This window comes from Candoia aspera, chromosome 1 (genome assembly GCF_035149785.1).
Source record: "Candoia aspera isolate rCanAsp1 chromosome 1, rCanAsp1.hap2, whole genome shotgun sequence".
Lineage (NCBI taxonomy): Eukaryota > Metazoa > Chordata > Lepidosauria > Squamata > Boidae > Candoia > Candoia aspera.
Window position 1 is genome coordinate 241,287,877 of NC_086153.1, and position 18,886 is coordinate 241,306,762.

The following is an 18,886-nucleotide window of genomic DNA, read 5'->3' on the forward strand; positions in this document are numbered from 1 at the left end:
ATTTGTCTGGTCATATGCAAAATAATTCTAAGCAGTTCATATGAAAAAGAGCTGGAAAATTCATCAAGCTACTATTCCTCTTGTAAGACCTGCTAAGGTGGCTGAACTGAGAGGTCTTGGGGCCAAAATTCTTGAAAATGGGAGAAAAAACTATACACAAGCGTCAGAGAGCTCATTTCAAAGAAAAAATGGATTTTACCAGTTTTGAATACATTATAGCTGAATCAGAAATAATCTGGCTTAGCTTTTAAACACAGCCACTCTTGGATCACAAAAGTTTGGGGCAGTTTTCAGACTGATGCTAAGTCTTCATGTGGAAGTGCCCCACTTGCTATTTGCAGTAGCACCATAATGTCTTGAGAACCCCACTCGTCTCCCCTGAACATAAAATATTGGCCTAATCTTATCCTCAGCCTCTGATTTAAATTATCTTACATCACCTTTTGCTTACTATAATAAAAGTAGCCTTTCCCTCTTAATATCATACTGTCCTGCCACAGCTTCAATGTATACAAAATTTGTAACATTTTGCCATTGTTTTACCTTGATGTCCCATCTCCTGTGAGTGTGTTGGGGTTCACTGGTATGCCTTCTTTCCTCTGGTAATTAGCCAGACTCCACCACAGCTATTTCTTGGCCTTCTTCATTAGCACTATACCTACAACCTCCCCTCAACACTCGGGGGGGGGGGGGGGAAGACTGTTCCAGCCTTCTAACAAGCTAAGAGAAGAGGGGAATAGACTCATTTTATTTGAGAAAGGAAAGGAGACGTATTTGTTGGATTCTAATCTGTACAACTTTAAAATAGTGTCCTTTACCCCAGGATGCACCACCCTTCCCTTTCCTCATTGTAGCGCCCTGAAAATAAGGGTGCAGGTGTTGATTTATTTGCCAATTTCCTAGTTTTTTTTTCCAGTTTCAATCACTTTCTCTGTTAAAAAAGTAGAATCTAGCTGGATCTAAAAAAGTTCTGCTCTGTGGGATCTAGCTAGCTGCACATTAATAATAGGACCTTTTTCTCTTCTCTTTGGGGTTGTTTCTGTTCTGATACTTCTTTCTGTGTCAGATTATACCATCTGAATTAGAACGTGTTTCGTACTGCTCAGTTAATTTAGACAGTTCTGTGGTTTGTGACCGGGAGCAATATTCCCGTATGTTTCTTCATTTTATCTTGTTTTGTGAGATGCCCAAGTGGGGTGTGAGAGGAACATCAGAGAAGCCAGCCTAGAGAAGCCAAAGTAGAGTCCTGACATTCCATGGGAAAACCATGTCAGACCCACCCTATTCTTGCTGCACCCCATGAAGGGTGGATGTTTCCTCATTGCCTAATGAAGTGGTGAAGGGGACAGTAGCTAAATCACAGTCAATCTGCCTATAACAACCAGCACACCTGCAAATCTGGACAACAGGGTTTTGAATTACAGAAGCAGGATAGGAACTGGTAATGCAAATACAGTAGCAAATTCTAGGACAGCATTGTTTTGGGCCAACACAAGGAGAGGTGTGTAATAGTAGATAAATGGTCTAAATGTTTGAGATAGTCTGCATTACGCTGCCAAAAACTCTCAGCTCCATCAATTATTTTTGCTAGCAGGCCAGCAATGAGAAGTACTGTTGCCAATGGTCTCAAAAGAGCTGTTTCACTCAGATCCATGCACATTTTCCTGAGACTAAACGGCACCAAACTCTATTAAGTAAGTGTAGCACTGAGCTGTCAGTCTTTCAATAACCAATTCCATAAACAGTTAGTGAAATCCAGATCTATTCTGGAAAGGCTCTGCTCCCCCGCCGCAAACCGCTCTTCTATTCCTACTGGTGATAGCCAATACATATCCCGTGTTCTCCACAGAATAGCAAAAGGCTCTTGCAGTTGTACACAAAAGGCAACTATTATGTCAACACTTGGATCTAGCATGCCAACTCTTCACCATTCCAAAGAGAGAGACTGACATGAGTATCTTGCCTGTGCCAGTTTGTCACCATCGCTGCTGACAACATGAACTTAAGAGGACTTCAGGCAACATGTCTGATAAGTCAATTATAACAGAAACACAGAGGTGTTGAAGGAGGGGCTGCAGATGTCGCTCTAGAATCAGAGGTTAAAGAACAGCCAGACTCCTGTAGGAATAGCAGTTCTGTAAGGAAGAGAATATGTAATGCAGAAAAAATGTTGGCTCCATTCATTTTTTTCAGCACTCTTTGTGACATCAGGAAATCCATCTAAATCAACATGCTTTCTCCTCCTCTAAGTGATGGCAAAAAGCAGAGCTGTTTACTGTTATTTGAAAAAGAGCACTTAACAAGTAGCAGATTTTCAAAAGGAGGGCAGAATTTTGTTTCTAGTCCCTCTGTCTTACCCAACTACACATCTCTGCCATTGTTTCTTGTCAGGAAAAAAACTACTTAAGCCCACCAGAGCTGTAAGTATTCTTCTAGCTCCTGTCAATCTTTCTTTCTGGGTGCTTCCCATGCAAAAGAACTACATACTGAATTCCTTACAGGAACATCAGCACCAGCTTACTACATAGGGAGGTCACACAGCATGTTAAAAATATTAGTATCATGCATAGTAGATCCATAACACAGACATGTGCGGGCCCCTAAGCCACCAGAGCTAGCAATGAACACCATCAAAAATGCAAGAGTAAGATTCTCTGTGATTCAGCTCTATAACACTGGGAAATTCTCACAAGAAGCTTAACCAGTTTCATAGATAAAAGGGAAACTCCAGCTGGGGTTTTCTGAGCTGGGGGTGGGGGGGACTTGACAAACCTTCCATGAAGATAAGCACAGTTTCAGCAACTTTTCTCTTGATGTACAGTTAACAGGGTAAGGGGTGCCAGATTACATGTGATACATTCCTGTCTGCTTAATTATCAACCTAGCCATCTGGAATCTTGTTATCCTTCCTTACCTAAGAAAATGTAATCAAATTTGCTTTTTCTGTGCTTTCTTTTCACCAGAGTATTTTGCCACTTTCATTTTTAGAATACTAACAGCAGAAACAGATAAAATGATCCTTACATTAGGTTTTACCCCCGAGATTCTGAACCTATCTGTGCAAGGGAGAAAACCATATTCCCTGTCCCTCTTCTATGTCACTTACATGGTTACATTTTTATTCAAAATGCAGGGCACTGTCCACTGATTAGCATGTTGGTCAGGGAACATAACAAATGATTGAAAAGAGCATAGATATCAAATTTTGAATGTGATCAGCCACAGTCTATGCTAAAAATATTAAGCCACCTTGTTTACTTAAGCATTTGCAAATGTATGATCTAAAGTCTCTTTTGGGGTGAGTTTGATTCCTGAAGACTTCATAGACATGGAGGTGCTTTGCCACTCCAAATTATTTGATTCTAATTACACATTTTAAAGTTACTTCATTATGGAAATCAGCTTGGCACTTAAATACTAGCCTGACAAAAGCAGATGACGAATTTCACACAAGGGAGTGAGTTATGAGAGATGAGATAGAGAACTCTGTGCACAATGCAGAAACTAAGTATATAGACAGAAAAAATTTCACCTCCTCCACACTTAGCACAGAAATTCAATGAAATATGGGAAATGGGATAGGGCTTTCTATCCTTCCTTCCCTATTGACAGAAGGCAACCAATATGGCTTTCCAGGCTAGAACACTGTGGGTTTATATACAAGAGTAAGTAAGTAAGTGTCCATGTGTAAAACCAGAAAAAATATATATAATGGGGAAGCTTTCTGTTTTGAGGACAAGAATATAAATGTAATCCATCTTCTAATTTCTCAAATGAAGCACTTTCAGTATATCTTTCCAGATGGTATAAGCAAGAGGAGCACTAAAAAAAGAAATTTAGCTTGGTACCCCAAGGAAATAGCTCATCCCCAGCAATTTTTTTCCAAAATACAGAGTTACCGAAGGCAGCACATCGCCTGTGGACACCAATATGCGTACAGACACTTCATGGCAACGACCAGACTCCCTACCCAAATGACTTTAAATTTCTCAAAATCAATAATTAGAACCTGGCATGGTACAAAGAGAAGTGCCAGCCTCTGGCATCATCTTTATTTACTTGATTTCTACGAAGGTTTTTATATTAAATAAAAATGATCATTGGGGACAGGCCTGAGGTTCATGAGGGGGTACACCCATCTATCCTGGGGGTAGGGGTGGGGAGCTGGGGCAGCAGAGAGCATAGGTAGGTAGGGGTGGAAATGATGGGAAAGAAACCTCACCAATTTATCTTCTAGTAATAAGTTCTGTGACTGGTCATTTATTTATTTATTTTTCACATTTCTATTACTGCCCATCTCCCCCTGAGAAGGGGACTCTGGGCGATTTACAATAAACGTCTCCTTAAATAGTCGTATCGACTATGGCAGCTGCTTTGGGAGCAGATACTTCTGCGTGGCAACCATATTGTGAAACTATTCACAGTGTGCTCTCCACATTTCAAATATATGCCACCCCATTAGTTTTCTCAGGACAACAGGCAAACATTATGCCACACATTTATTACTTAAACTACTGGACTGGGTTCAACAGAATCAAGTGGGTTTCAAAAAAGGCTGGCTAAGATTTTGAGCTAAGACAGCTTGTAGAAAAAGTAATGTCCACCTCTTAAAAAACCCTATATACTGCTGTTGTAAGTTTGAAATCTGCATTTGATTTGATTTCAAGAAAGACTGCATAAAAACACACCGGCTAGCACTGACAGATTCCTCCTTCTGCTATACATACTTTGTACGTCAATACCTGTTTGGAAATAAGATGCAATAACCAAGGCCAGCTATCAAACAGGATACTTAATTGAAAAGATGCCAATCAAGGTTGCTTATTTAGCATCTATATAACGTGCCTTTTTGTAGCAGCATTGTCACTCATGTATGCTGCACTCCCTATTCTGTCGTATGCCGGTGAAGGAGCCACACATACTTTGCTCAATTCTTTTCATTCAACCTCGTGGCTTCTAATGATGTGTAAAATCTGTTTCATGACTTGGGATTTAGCAAAACTAAAGCAACACATGCTGGATGAAGAGTGACAGGGTAATGTGGAGCTAAGCAGTTGGTTATTGCATTTTTTAAAATACCCACCTCCCGTCTCCCTAGGGTCCAGCTTTTTACCTTTACTCTTTGGAGCCCCAGCAATCAAGAAGAGCATTTTCTCTGGCACGTTTTAACATGTTGTTGACAGCACTGAGGGCAGGGTACTTCTAGAACAGAAGGCCACACTTGGCTTGGCCAAGTAGAATCTTTAGCCTCCATTGTAATAACTATTCTGATTACAATTAGTAGAACTACCTTCATTGTCTCCCTACTAGCTGAATTCCCTGAGCACACTGATGATTTGCATGTAGCTTATCTATTAGCTGACAGAAATGCTCATCATACAGATAAGGTTGCTAAGGTTTGTGCTATTCTTCATTACTTTCAAAGGTTAATGATTGCTCAATGTGCAATACAGTTATTGGGTTGCTAATGATCCATATCCTTTTACTTTTAATTCAATCTAGATTCTTTTGTTTCTATTTTATGCCTTTTCCTGTAATGATAGGATATGGTCTTTCTAGTACTGGCCTTATAAATCTTCCAGAATAAAATGAAAAGAAATCCCTCTTTTCTATGAACATGCCCAATCAAGAGCTCTTCAGATGTGTTGACACTTCCGGTCAGAGAAAGGAGACTTAGCCATTCTGGCTGGGGATGATGTGTGTGGTTGTCCAACATACCTGGGAGGTACCAAGTTGTAAAGGCTATTTTTAGAACATGGGAGAGAGCTTAGTCAATTTTAAGAAAATTTTGGGTAGGTACTAAAGGTTGTCAGCTGCCTCAAAATAAAAGTTAAACCACTTTCCCATTATCTTTCTATTAAGCAGATCCCCTTCAGGCATTCCCTGCCATGGGATGAGGAGCACTGTGCCAGCTGGACTCATCCCCGATCCCCTCACTGGAGTAAAGTCTGCAGAAGGGAAATCTGCCAGACACATGGAGACTTCCTCTGTGATCAGGAGACTTGATTCTTTTAGGATCCAGAGCATGGCGAACATTTGGCTGGGTTCTTCTTGGCAGGCGTTCCCTCAACATGTGGACAGCAGGGGATGCAACTGTTAATTATGTGTGGGAGGAAGGGCAGCCATACCTGAACAGGACTCATAAGTATCTCAAAATTACAACCAGTACCCCATTAGGAAAAGGAACTCAGTTTTAGTGGGAATAACTTGTATTTTTAAATTGCAATGGTTTCATGTATTCAGTTTCAGCTGTGGAACATCAGGATCTTTAAGTTAACTATTCCTGTTAAGGCTATTTTTCAACAGAAGAAAGGTTCATATATGTGACCTAAGAAAACTGAATTTTGAAAAATTCAAAATATCTGTCCAGGAAAGTTCATATAAGGCCATTCTCTGAAAAGGAAGCAGGTGCGGAAACTGCAAACAGTCACAGAGGTGTCTACCCAATATCTTAAGGCACATATTTTTGTGCATGACATGAAGCAACAAGCCCCAGACCACCCAAGCAGGGAGCCATTTAGTTTACTTTAATAGCCTATTGTCCACATTAGACAAAACAGGAAATTTGTGTGTGTGTGTGTGTGTTGGAAATCTCTGCCTATTACATTTTCAGCGGCCTGTTCCTTGCTTTGAGTCATGCTTTCCACATAAAACACAGCAGCCGTGACCCACTGTTCTACTTTTCAGTTCCTTTCCTCCAACCAGCACATTAGAGGTCTGTATTTGACATTAGTGAATTGAGAGGCTCCAGGGCACGCAGCTCATGACGCCATAGCAAAAACTCATTGAAGAATACTTGCCAAAACCTCAGGAAGGAAATTAACAGCAACTTCTGGGAACAGGCTGCCTCCCTTCCCTGAATGAAACAGAATGGCTTGTGTGCGTGCGCATGTGCACATGCATATCCAACTGGGAAACAAGAGTATATATGCAGGCTGGGATAACTGAATGTAAAATAGAAAAGCATCATCAGTCACCCCCTTCTTTTTTTTTTAACTGACACAAATTCTGCGGAAGATACACAATACAAGGGTACCTTCCTTCTCATTTATACTGAAGTGTTCTTTAAAATGCATCCTACTGAATCCTATTTTTCCTTTACGGAGCTAATTTTCCCTCTGTAAGGTAATCAAGGCGGAGGAACAGCACAGCAATTATCCGTTAGCAGATCACTGGTCAGAGTAGGAGCAACTTGCTTCTGATTTGTAAATATGCACCTATGTCCCCCCACCCCCCGTTTAAGAAGATACTTCTCAAAAAAATAGGCAAGAAAAATCTTACTCTATTTCCATATTCTCAGCAAACTGAAGACAATCCTCCCATTTCAAAAGTCTATTATTTGTTGGGAAATGAAGGCCTCCTTTCAAGTCAACATAGTAATGCCACATTATCAAGATCTACCATTGCTCAAGGGTTACAGGGCTAATTCAATCTTCCTCAATATGGTAAGCCATGGAATGAAAACACACATGAACACCAAGTAAGGAATGATAGCCAATGTCAAGAAAATAGCTCTGGAGCTAAGATATAATATTCTAAAAGACTTTGTGCTACTACTGTCATGACAACTATAGTGGTTGGATTTTTATGCCTTCTTATATAGCTAAAAAGACCTTTAGCTTCCAATAGCTGAGCTGCTCTTACAGAGGCAGAGAATGAATTCCTAGATTGGGGGGCCCTTCAGACATTCATAACCTGGTCACTTCATGGCTTGATTACTGCAATGAACTCTGCCCTTGAAGACCACCTGGAAGCTTCAACCGGTCCAGAATGCAGTGGCATGAGCAGTGCTGGGCATGCCCCATTATGCCCATGTAACACCTCTGCCTCAAGAGCTGCAATGGTTGCCAGTTTCCTTCCGGGTGCAATTCAAAGTGTTGGTTGCTACCTGTAAAGCCCTACGTGGCTTTACAGAAATATACATTACTTGAGGGACCGCTGATTTGAACTGGTAGGGATGTGCGCTCTGGGTTGCTTCAACCAAGCAATGCTGACTATTAAGACCCTGGAAGCGCACCTGTCCCCTGGAATGAGGTTCCCCCCAAGATCTGAACATCCCCCACCCTGCTGGTGCTTCGAAGGGGCCTGAAGACATGGCTCTTTGCTCAGGTCTTTGGTAAAGATAATTAAAGCTTCCTTTTAACCTAGGCTGTTTTTTTGTTTCCCCCTGGTTTGTTATCTTGCCATCTCTACCTTTCTTGCTGTTTTTATTGTCTATTTTTTACGTTTTAAATAATTTGTCAATGAGGAGTTGGGAAGCATATAAATTGGAATATTCTGCCCCCGGAGGTAAGGCACGCACTTTTGCTCCTGGCCTTCCAGAAGAATTTGAAAACCTGGTTCTGTCGCCTTGCTTGGGATGGGAAGGGCAACAGCTCTTCCTGGGGGTGGTTGGCGCCGTAGTGCCCTCCCCACTGAATGAGAGCTTTTCGCCACAGGGATCTTATATTTATCTATTTATAATGATGGTCTGTATCGTAATTTATGTTTTATGGTTTTATTTTGTCGTAGACTGCCCAGAGTCCCCCTTTGGGGGAGATGGGTGGTGACAGAAATTTGAAATATAAATAAATAAATAAATGTTAATAATGATAATAATAATAATAAGGCAAGGCAAAGCAAGGCAAGGCAGAACTGGAGGAAAAGGAAAGGTGGCTTAGATGAGGGGTTCTTTCTTATAGGTGAAAGCAAGAAACCAGGGAAAGGGAAACAAAGGGAGAATTACAGAGAAAAGAGGCAACTCAACCTGGTACTGCAGTGGTGACAAAATTTATAATGTAGATATTGCTCAGAACTAAACAGGTCTGCTTCTGATAGAAGCTTGCTTGTTATTTACAGTTGGGCTCTGGATACGTATTTTATTAGCATGCTTCCTCCTCACTCCCTGGCCTGGAAAAAGCAGAAAGGACTTCTATGAATCAGGGTTAATCACAACAGGTTTCAGATATGCTTGGCCTGCCCCACCTATTCAATAGGCTGATGTAAGATCCCATGTTGTGCAATGTATACAGCATTGCTTGCCCTTGTTTTATACCAGTGTCTCTCAACCTTGGCAACTTTAAGATGTGTGGACTTTAACTCCCAGAACTGGCTGGGGAATCCTGGGAGTTGAAGTCCACCCATCTTAAAGTTGCCAAGGTTGAGAAGCACTGTTTTATACCATAGTGACTTTGGAATAGTGGCTCACACTCTGCCTGCAACAGGAATTGCTATCATGTGCAAATTCTTCAGAGCACAATAAATACACTCATTTGAATCACAGCCTGCCTTACTCCCCTCTGCTGAGTTCTGCAATGATCAAACCAAATGCAATTTGGGGCTGGACAGCAGACTTTAAAGCCTTAATTAGAGATATAATCTTCCTTAGGCTGGTCCTTATTTTAATACTTTCTATAGTAGAAAAAGTAAGCATCTTTAGTCAACACAATCTGATAATGAGACTCTGTGAAGCAGTACTACTGCTAAGCAACAGCTTCCTGATGAAATACTAATATTTACATTACCCTTTTTATATATAGAGAGGAAAAGATTAATCAGCTTCTCAAAACATTACAGGTTGATGGAAGGACCATTCTCCAAAGATCAAACTTATACTCATAAAGGACTGGTTTATTTCAGAATGTTCAACTAGTAGACACTGTAGTCGAAGACACTGCTTGGTGTGAACACCAAGGGGGATACTATTACTGTCACAATTTTAATAAAGATGTCGTGGTTTTATTATTTTGTGAATATATGTAAACCACTGGGTGTCCTTATGGAAGCAGTACACAGGTATGGCAATAAATAAATAATGAGGTGTTGGAGTTGTATCATGCTGGTGAAGGCTACGCTGCAGTAAAGACATCCTTAATATTTTTGAGAGATTTTTTTTTAAATTCACACTACTTTCCATAGATTCACCTTGCATCATCATATTTTTCCTATGATCTCATAACAAGATATGCCCACCCTCATCTAGGTTATTTTGCACTCAGTCCATCTTGATAAACACAGTATTGCAACAATAGAGTTCTACTCAAAAACAATCATGATGGCCCAAGTCCAGCGTCAAAAGCGAGCATGCTGGCTGGGCAAGTATAACAAAGTTGTAAACAGAATTCCGTAAAGCAGTACTTTTCGGTTCAAGATGATGTTATATACTGTAGCATGTCATGAGCTGCATTTAAATTAATTTGCTTGATTGTAATGTCTGATAACACGTTATCAAGATAGTTGTACTCAACAGGCTTAAAACTATTATTCTTCAAACCAATTTAGGCTCCCCTACGATTATCTCTTATATGCAATATGGAAAGCCCTGATGTGATGTGATACGTGTGTGTATGTGGAGCAGCAATCATCTTACAGTACTGCAGTAGTTTGGCAATAGGGCTGGCCAGATGCTCAGTTGGGACTACGGCCACTGCAAGACCTGATTCTTGCCTTTCCCACTGGAGCAGGGAAGGGAAGCCTCCCTGGCTGGTTCCTGTGTGGACTTGTCTATCCGTGTCTGTCTTTTCCTTTTAGGGATTGTTTTCTCTTTCCTAATCCCCACACTCTTCCTTTCTCAGATGTTTACAGACATGGATGCCTTTACCCACACTCATACCCCATTATCTCCTTTGACAACAGGAGACAGGCCTGGTGTGTGTGTGTCTGTGTGTGTGTGTGTGTGTGTGTGTGTGTGTCTGTCTATCTATCTATCTATCTATTCCATTATACATAACCACACTCAGGAAATGGTGAGTAGCCCATATTGAGGATGGGCTACACAGAATGTGTCAATCTACCCTTAGTAAACTTTGATAGAATACTCTTAATTTCAAGCTACAGAGGGGCTGCAAATGAGAGGTCAATGATTCTGCAGGAGACAGAAAAATAGATGGTGTTTTGTTTAATGATTTCCTACTGACAGTTGAATAGAAAGGAAAAAAAACCCCTAACTCTCAGCAGGCCTAAGTAGTATAAAGACCAGCAGGATAGAATTTGTGCAACTGAATGCTTCCTTAAAGAATATAATATATGAACATAGCAGCTAATTTTATGTATGAAGGGATTTGGGGGGTGGGAGGTGTAATGTACTATTAGCAGGCATATAGCCTAGACACCTGAAAGTACTGTATATCCCCTCACTGAGAATTACACCTAAAAGCCAAGCTTTAATGAACAAACTTCCTAAACTGTTGCCCTCTAAGACTAAAATCCTAGAATTCTGAGCCAGCAGAAAAAATAGCAGGTAATGTGGTACAAGTACTTGACACTGGCAAAATGTCAGAGAAAATTAGAAAAACCAAGTGCTTCTCTTTATTTCATCATTATTTTTTCTTATTTAAGTAGTGGAACTCCAATTGCAAAATCTCCTTGTAGCTTGCCCCCAAGTTACTTCACCTGAGCTATTTTTTCTTGTCCAACAATAATCTGAAGAATGAATATGTAGATCTGTGGACACTTTCATACATGAAAAGAATGTCCTTATTTTGTAGGGATTATAAATGTGTAGAACTTGTGGAGCTTCTAAACATGTAGGTAAAGGTAAAGGTTTCCCTTGACGTAAAGTCCAGTCGTGTCCGACTCTAGGGGGCGGTGCTCATCTCCGTTTCAAAGCCTTGGAGCCGGCGTTGTCCATAGGACACTTCCGGGTCATGTGGCCAGCATGACTCACGGAACGCCGTTACCTTCCCGCCGAAGCGGTACCAATTAATCTACTCACATTTGCATGTTTTCGAACTGCTTGGTGTGCAGAAGCTGGGACGAGCAACGGGAGCTCACCCCGCCGCGCGGTTTCGAACCGCCGACCTTCCGATCGACAGCTCAGCGGTTTAACCCGCAGCGCCACCGCGTCCCCACCGCGTCTAAACATGTAATTTACAACAAAATAATCATTTTAGTGTTTTAAAATATGAGCTATATACATGTTAATGGATAGATCCCATGTGGCCAGAGGTCAGAGTGACTATTTTATCAGCAAAGTAAAAAGGGAACACTAGATTCCCCAAGTTTCTCCCCAGTATTAATTTATTCCGGTTTTAATCTGATTCTACCAGTCTCAAGATGCATACCAAGTAAACTGCATTTCTCTCTGTTTTATGGTGCAATCATATTCCCTGTACAGTATTAATTACAAATCTAATACAGCTATAACTATACAGAATTAGTTGCTTCTGGTTAAAAGAAAACTAGGGTATACAATTTACATGTACAGAATATAGCAACCATTGTTAATCTAATGCCAACTAATGTAAAGAATAACAGACCATAAATAACTCCATGCTTTTCTATACCTATACTGTAGCATCTAGTACAGCCCATTATAAACTACAGGAAGTAGGTGACCAAGTAAAGCAGTTCTTATTGTTTCAGAAGACCAAGGTACCTCATACATTACAGTATACACATTCAAGGGTGAGACCAAGAAACCTGTAAAATGTACTTCTAATCATGACCAAGGTATCAATGGGATGATTTCCCTCTATCTTTTTAATTTCCCTCTGCCTTTTTCTTGCTTTAACCACTTGGAGGATTTCATTCATATTTGCCTCCCGCTCATAGCTTGCTAGTACTAGAGGTTCATGCACTCTGAAGAAAGGCTTAATTACAATAGCATGCTTACTTAGCCACTTTACCACATGGGATGTGGTAGGGCTAAAACTCCCTCGGCAACCCTGATTCATTACAATGAAACTCCCATCATCACCCCCCTTTCTCTTTCCAAAAGAATCCACTCCTTATTTTAAGAATGCTGGAAGAAATCCTTGCTCATTCATTCATTCATTCATTCATTCATTCATTCATTCATTCATTCAGTAAATAGTAAGCTAGTCAGGTAGGGCTGAATCACAGGGTAGAGGTCTACTTGGACTTCATCCCAGTTCCTAAAATCCTTTCTGCTGCATATGTATATGCATTTGTGCATGAGAACTGAACTGTGCATGTCCTGTTTCACAAATGTAGCTATGCTATTACTTGTCTTGGAGCTGACACCAAGCAACCTGTAGGTCACCTATACATGACCTCCTAATAGAAGCTACAACACAAATAAGGGGGGGGGAAAGAAAAGAAAACAAGCCAGGTCACTATGGCATGACACCAGGGTGTTGCTCTTGTTAACAATAAATATCTTATGCTCGCTTATTCAGCCTGGGCTACACTGATTCTGGTGGATGGGCAACACCCCCCTCTACTGGGCAAAAAGAATTTATACCAGGTGATTTTAGAAGAGGTCTTCTTGGAGGATACCGCTTAGATAACAATCTTTCCTTAAATATGCAACCCCCCTTTACTATGATGAATGGCAAAGGACAACCATGTGATCAAATCTGAAGTACATGGCTACAGAGACTCTCCTTTCATTCAAGCTGCTCTCTATCCTATTTCTCCCCTAAGATATGGGGAGCTTGGAGGTATTTGCTCTTGAACTTCAAGATTCCATCAGGCCATTGGGACTAGCTGTTAATGGATCAGCACTCCACCAAGTCTGTCTTAAGCTAGTGGTTATCACTACATGTTGTGGTAGCTAATTCCTCATGTTATTTACACACACACACACACACACCCCTAGCCACATACTTAAGCACTGTGTATATTTAACTCATATATGAATAAAAATGAAGCAGATACACTTTTAACTTTTCATAAATATACCAAACAAATTACAGCTGCTTTCTAAATTATACATAATGTATTTAGCATGCAAAAATCAAATTTAAACTTGATAAAAATTGTATATATTTCTATTCCTTCAGATTTCTGTTCACTCTCCCAAAATTAAAAAACATAATCTGTGGTTTCCAGAAATACAATATTCAATTGAGATAGACTTCAACGCCCAAAAGGATGAAAGCCATTAGCCACCACAATCAGAAAACCCTACATGGAACAAACTGCATCTTCATGGTCCTATTATTTTCCAGAATAATTTTCAAAATAAACACTAATTCCTGTTTAACAAAAGGTGGAAAAAGTAGTAAGCAGGATACCCTTCACTCATATCAATTTTATAGATCTAGGCCTGGCATCCAGAGTTCAAGGCTGATGGCAATTGCAGAGATAATCCAGAAGATATTGCTATATCAACACTCCATACCAGAGTGAAAAGGCACCACATATTTTTTCACCATTTAAATTTTAGAGGGTCTTTAATACTTTGAACTCAGTAATCATCATGCATCCCTACCTTAATCTCAGTTAACCATCACACACACACACACACACACACACACACACACACACACACAAATCTGTGGATTTGCAGAACAAAAAGCTTTCCCTCTGGAATCTTAACCCAATTCCTCTTCAAGACAACCTGTTACATAATAGCACATCACCTTGGCAGCTGTCACTATGGTAAAATTAGGTTCCCCACCCCAATTCAGAATGGAAACTACTATTAGTGGCCACATTCCACTTCAGACAGTACTATCTTTTTGACAACAAGCAAGAAAAACAAATAAATGCAGGAAAAAAATGGAAAAAAGAACTATTTTGGGGACACTTGCCCACCAATGCAGATTTAACAACTTTCATATGCAAGGTTTGTTCAGCATAAATTATATATGTATGTATGTATATATGCATGCATGCATGCATGCATTCCCTTATCACTATCATTTGCACCAGCAATGCTTCCTCTTTGGCTAAAATTAATTAAGATGTCATAAGCACACCAGGAAATTCAGGTACAGGTAGTCCTTGTTTAGTGACCACAATTGGGACCGGCAACTCAGTCATTAAGCGAAGCAGTTGCTAAGTGAAACTGTGACTGTGCTTATGATCTGACTTCAGCTTTTCTTTGCTTTACAGACCTGAGAAAGTCATAAATGTAAGGAACAGTTTTAAAGTTACTTTTTCATCACCGTGTAACTGCAAACGGTCACTAAGCAAGGTAGCTGCTAAACAAGGACTACCTGTATATTTCTCATTTCACTTTGCACTCAATGTAAAGGACCACCTGTCTCCAATTATATCTGCTTGGCTCATGAGACCTGGCAGAAGGGTGTGCTTCAGTCCCTTCCATGAAACAGTGTCACCTGGTAGGATCCAGAAGGCCTGTTTTCTCTGTTGCAGCACCTCCCTGTGGAACACCATCCCCTATTTGATGGCCTTGACTCATCAGTCCCCCCACAAGGTCCTGAAAACCTGGCTATCCCACGAGGCACTGGACTAGAATGCAGGATGAGCTCATCTAGAATGAAAGACCCTGAATGAGATATGCATTGGTTAGGCTCGGTGGATTCTGTTGGTTTTTTTTAATTACTCCGTTGTTCTCTTTTCTGCTCTGGATGTTTATTGCATTTTATTTTCTAGTTCCTTGTTTTTATGCTCCTACCAATTCTAAGTTGTTCAGAATCATGTTTTACAAATTGGGCAGCCCTACCTACCTACCACAAGAGCATACTAAATTGCATATTATATAGCAAGGTAAGATATCCAGCAGTTTTCTACCATCATTTTACCAAAGTTTGTGTTATGGACACGACCCTCTGCCTCTTAAGAACGTGAAGAAAAGTTTCAGCCCCCACCCCCCAACTGCTGCCCAATCCTACCTGTGAGGATGGAGACACTGTGGAAGCAACTACCCAGCTTCCCCAGAAGAATGGAGAGGAAACTGTCGGTTGCCAGCCCACTTACATCCCGTGTGCTCTGGTCATAGACCACAACATCTTGGTGTTTCTCTGCCTCCACCTGCAAGAGTCACATCAAAAGAAGAAAACGTGAGAGGGGATGCAAATGGTACTCAATACATGCAGTTGATAGGCAGCTTTCAAACAGGCATGAAAAACACTTGAAATAATCGCTTCACTATCCTCCTCCAGCATCACTCCTATGACATCTCATTATTTAAAAAATAACCCAGAGCATGGCTGACTGGGGAATTCTGGGAATGAAGTCCACACATCTTAAAGTTGCCAAGGTTGAGAAACACTGATCCAGAGATTTAAAAAATACAGTTTAACTTAGTATAGTGATGACTTCCATAAAGGGGAAGGGGAGGGAAAGAGACAGAAATTTTGCTTCCCATCACAAAGGCAAAGTGAAACTGGGTGCCATGAAAGAATAACAACTTTGCTTGGTTATTGTCACCTTCTTACTACAGGGGAAGAGTTATCTGTAGATTTTTTAAGAAAACAACTGAGGTTCTAACTTAACTTGATGGATCTGGATAAAATGAACCTTTAGCCAGGGCAGGGAGAATTAGTTACCTTTAGATAGCAAATGTCTTGGGCCAGACCTGTTAAAGCAGGAGGGTAAACCCTAATTACCCAAGGGCCTATATGGAGCCTTGGAAGCAAAGTTGAAAGCTAAGCTCCTAGAACAGTCAAAAGTGAATTTTAATTTTTAATATACTAGAACAGGAAAATGCTTAAATACAGTACCTGGAGAATAAACATACTCAGTTAGCTAATGTGATTTTAATTCTCTTCAATTTAATTTAACCATACATAAATAAATTCATTTCACATTTACCCCAGCCCCGCTCATGTTTTCATCTTAGCCTCAGCTACTTTTTGGAGTGTGGCCCTAAAATATTACTCCCAATCTAAGGGCGACTTTTGGCCTGAAAGAGTCGCATAACTGTGTGTTAAGCTGAAAGACAGTTTTGCTAAACCAGATTGTCTACAGACAAAATAAAATGGATGCTCCCAAAAGTCTGGTAGAATGTTAGGAAGAAAAGGTCGTACACTAAAAGCAACTCAAAATGAAGTCCATTACCAGATAGTTGGCGGCTTACCCTTCACCAGGTGTGTTAAAGCAGACTTTGGAAGCCATTTTTTGGTACATGGGATATCACGATTGAAAAACAACAAAGAACGAACCTGAAACATCAGGACAAACTATAACACTAGATTAGAAAAAGTTAGGCAGCCTCTACATCTAATAAATCAACATTATCTATTGAGAATGCTTTAATTTAGATTCCTGCATGTAACATGCGGTTGGACTCAATGGCCTAAATGCAACACTTCTATAGTTCTGGGATCCAAAAACAGTCAGGAGCTATATACAATACAGTATCTAGTTATCTGGATGTTGCAGAGGGATGGTGTCTTTTCCATACCCACTGCACCAGGAAAATATCCAGCTGCTCAAATGCAAACTGGTCTCCACAGCAGAAATAGCAATGCAGATCAAACAATCCTATCTCCACGTAGTATCACCTCATCCATTCTGTGGCTGATTACCATGCATGTTATTTTTTGTTCAGAAGTCATGAGCTTACAAACTGCCCTTTTATATAGGGAAGACAAAAGAAGAATGGAAGAAGAATGAAGGAAACTGTAACAGAGGAATAACATGCATTCAAGTTCAGTTTCAAGAGTTTTAAAAAGTTGGGGGGTTAAGCTAAAGTAAAAAAAAAAAAAAAAGTCTCCTTTGAATTCAACTCCTGGTGATTTCATGGAGATCTCCATATAGTTTTCCTGGCAGGAGTAGAGAAGTGGCTTGCCATTGCCTTCTACCAGGATGTTTGTTCAGCTTCCCAGTCCAGCCTTCAGCCATACTATTTCTTGGTTGCTTCCAATCCAAGAACTAGCCAGGTCTGACTCTGCCTAGCTAAAATGGTTAAATTATATGTTAAAAGAAAAGGTGGACTTTAAAGATTATTTTTGAGAAAGGGTTTATAAGGATGTTCTGAAGGATGTATAAAGCACAACAGAAATGACAGAATTGTTTTTAAAGAGTTCCAGACAGAGCTGACCACGGAGAGGGCTAGGGGTTGGAGTGCTGAAGCAGTAACAGAGAAAATACCCTTATTTTACCTACCCAGTGAAGAAAAATTTGTGCATTCCCCTGCGGTGGATATAAACTAGGTTCAAATCACTGTGGAACTCATACTTCTCTTGTGGTGTGTATAAACGAGAAAAATTTAAATGTAAAAATAAGGGAAAAAAAAGTAAGAAAAAGCTTCTGATACTGATTACTTGTATAGCACCAATCAATGTAATTCTTCCTATGGAAACCAAAACTGGACAGCTAGGGTTCAAAATATATACATCTCTTACTTTTTTGACACTTTATCATCTTACTTCAAACCTATACTATTTTTTTCCCCTCCCACAATACCAGAAGGAGCACTTTTACTGTGTCTTCTGGAGCCAAGCATTAATTTTTTTTTCAAGAAGTGGAAGAATCTATTTTTCATCATTATGAAAAAAATATATCTGCTGTACCCTTTAGAAAAGGGTGTGTGTGTGTATGAAATATATCTATGGTGTTCTTTTATAGATGGATTCTGACCTTCATCCACGTTGTTAAAAAGCTGTTCTCAGAGCAAGAGCAGAAACCTCGCACATTCAGAAATGCAGGAATATATCTACTTCCATTCCCCATATTAGAATATATTGTCCCTGGCCATCTGGCTGGCCATCAGTTACTTTCTCAGTATCTTATAGGATCTCTGTATTGAGTAAAATGCCATTTGCAGGTGTACACAAATGCACAGTCAGATGAGGACGGGGAACAGAGAGGGTTAAAAGATTCCTTTAACACAAAATAACCAAGCTAACCTCATTCATGTACATTGTGCAGATCTCTACAGGAAAGACGTAGAGGATTCACCAGCGCTAGAGTTGCATGAATGCATCAGTACTCCCCAGGTAGAGACAAAAGGGGATTCTTTATGATTTCAAGGAGTATGGCATACCCAGGCAATGAGATGAATAGTCTAGGCAGAGAGCAAGGCACAGGCAAGGGTTGCTGTGCCTAATGAAAGGTTAATGCATTAAAGGCTGATGAAATCCTCACAGTGCCATGGCTCAGTGCATCCACTGAATAGGCTGATCGGTGGCATACGCCGTCCTTCCGAGCTGGTGGCCTTCTGCCCTCTGAAGCAAAGCACATCTATCATTCTGCTGTCAGAGAAAGGCAGCTGTGATGAAGCAAGGTTAGAGAAAGGCAGATAGAAAAA

The 18,886-nt window shown here is 40.4% G+C and overlaps 1 protein-coding gene across 1 annotated transcript in view; it reads right to left on the reverse strand.

Annotated features, from left to right (window-relative positions):
- Positions 1-18,886, reverse strand: part of DUSP8 (dual specificity phosphatase 8) — a 105,144-nt gene that overhangs the window by 44,099 nt on the left and 42,159 nt on the right. The window contains exon 3 of the mRNA XM_063289339.1: positions 15,525-15,663. Within this exon, the coding sequence (XP_063145409.1) occupies positions 15,525-15,663 (139 nt within the window). The remainder of the gene's footprint in view (positions 1-15,524; positions 15,664-18,886) is intronic.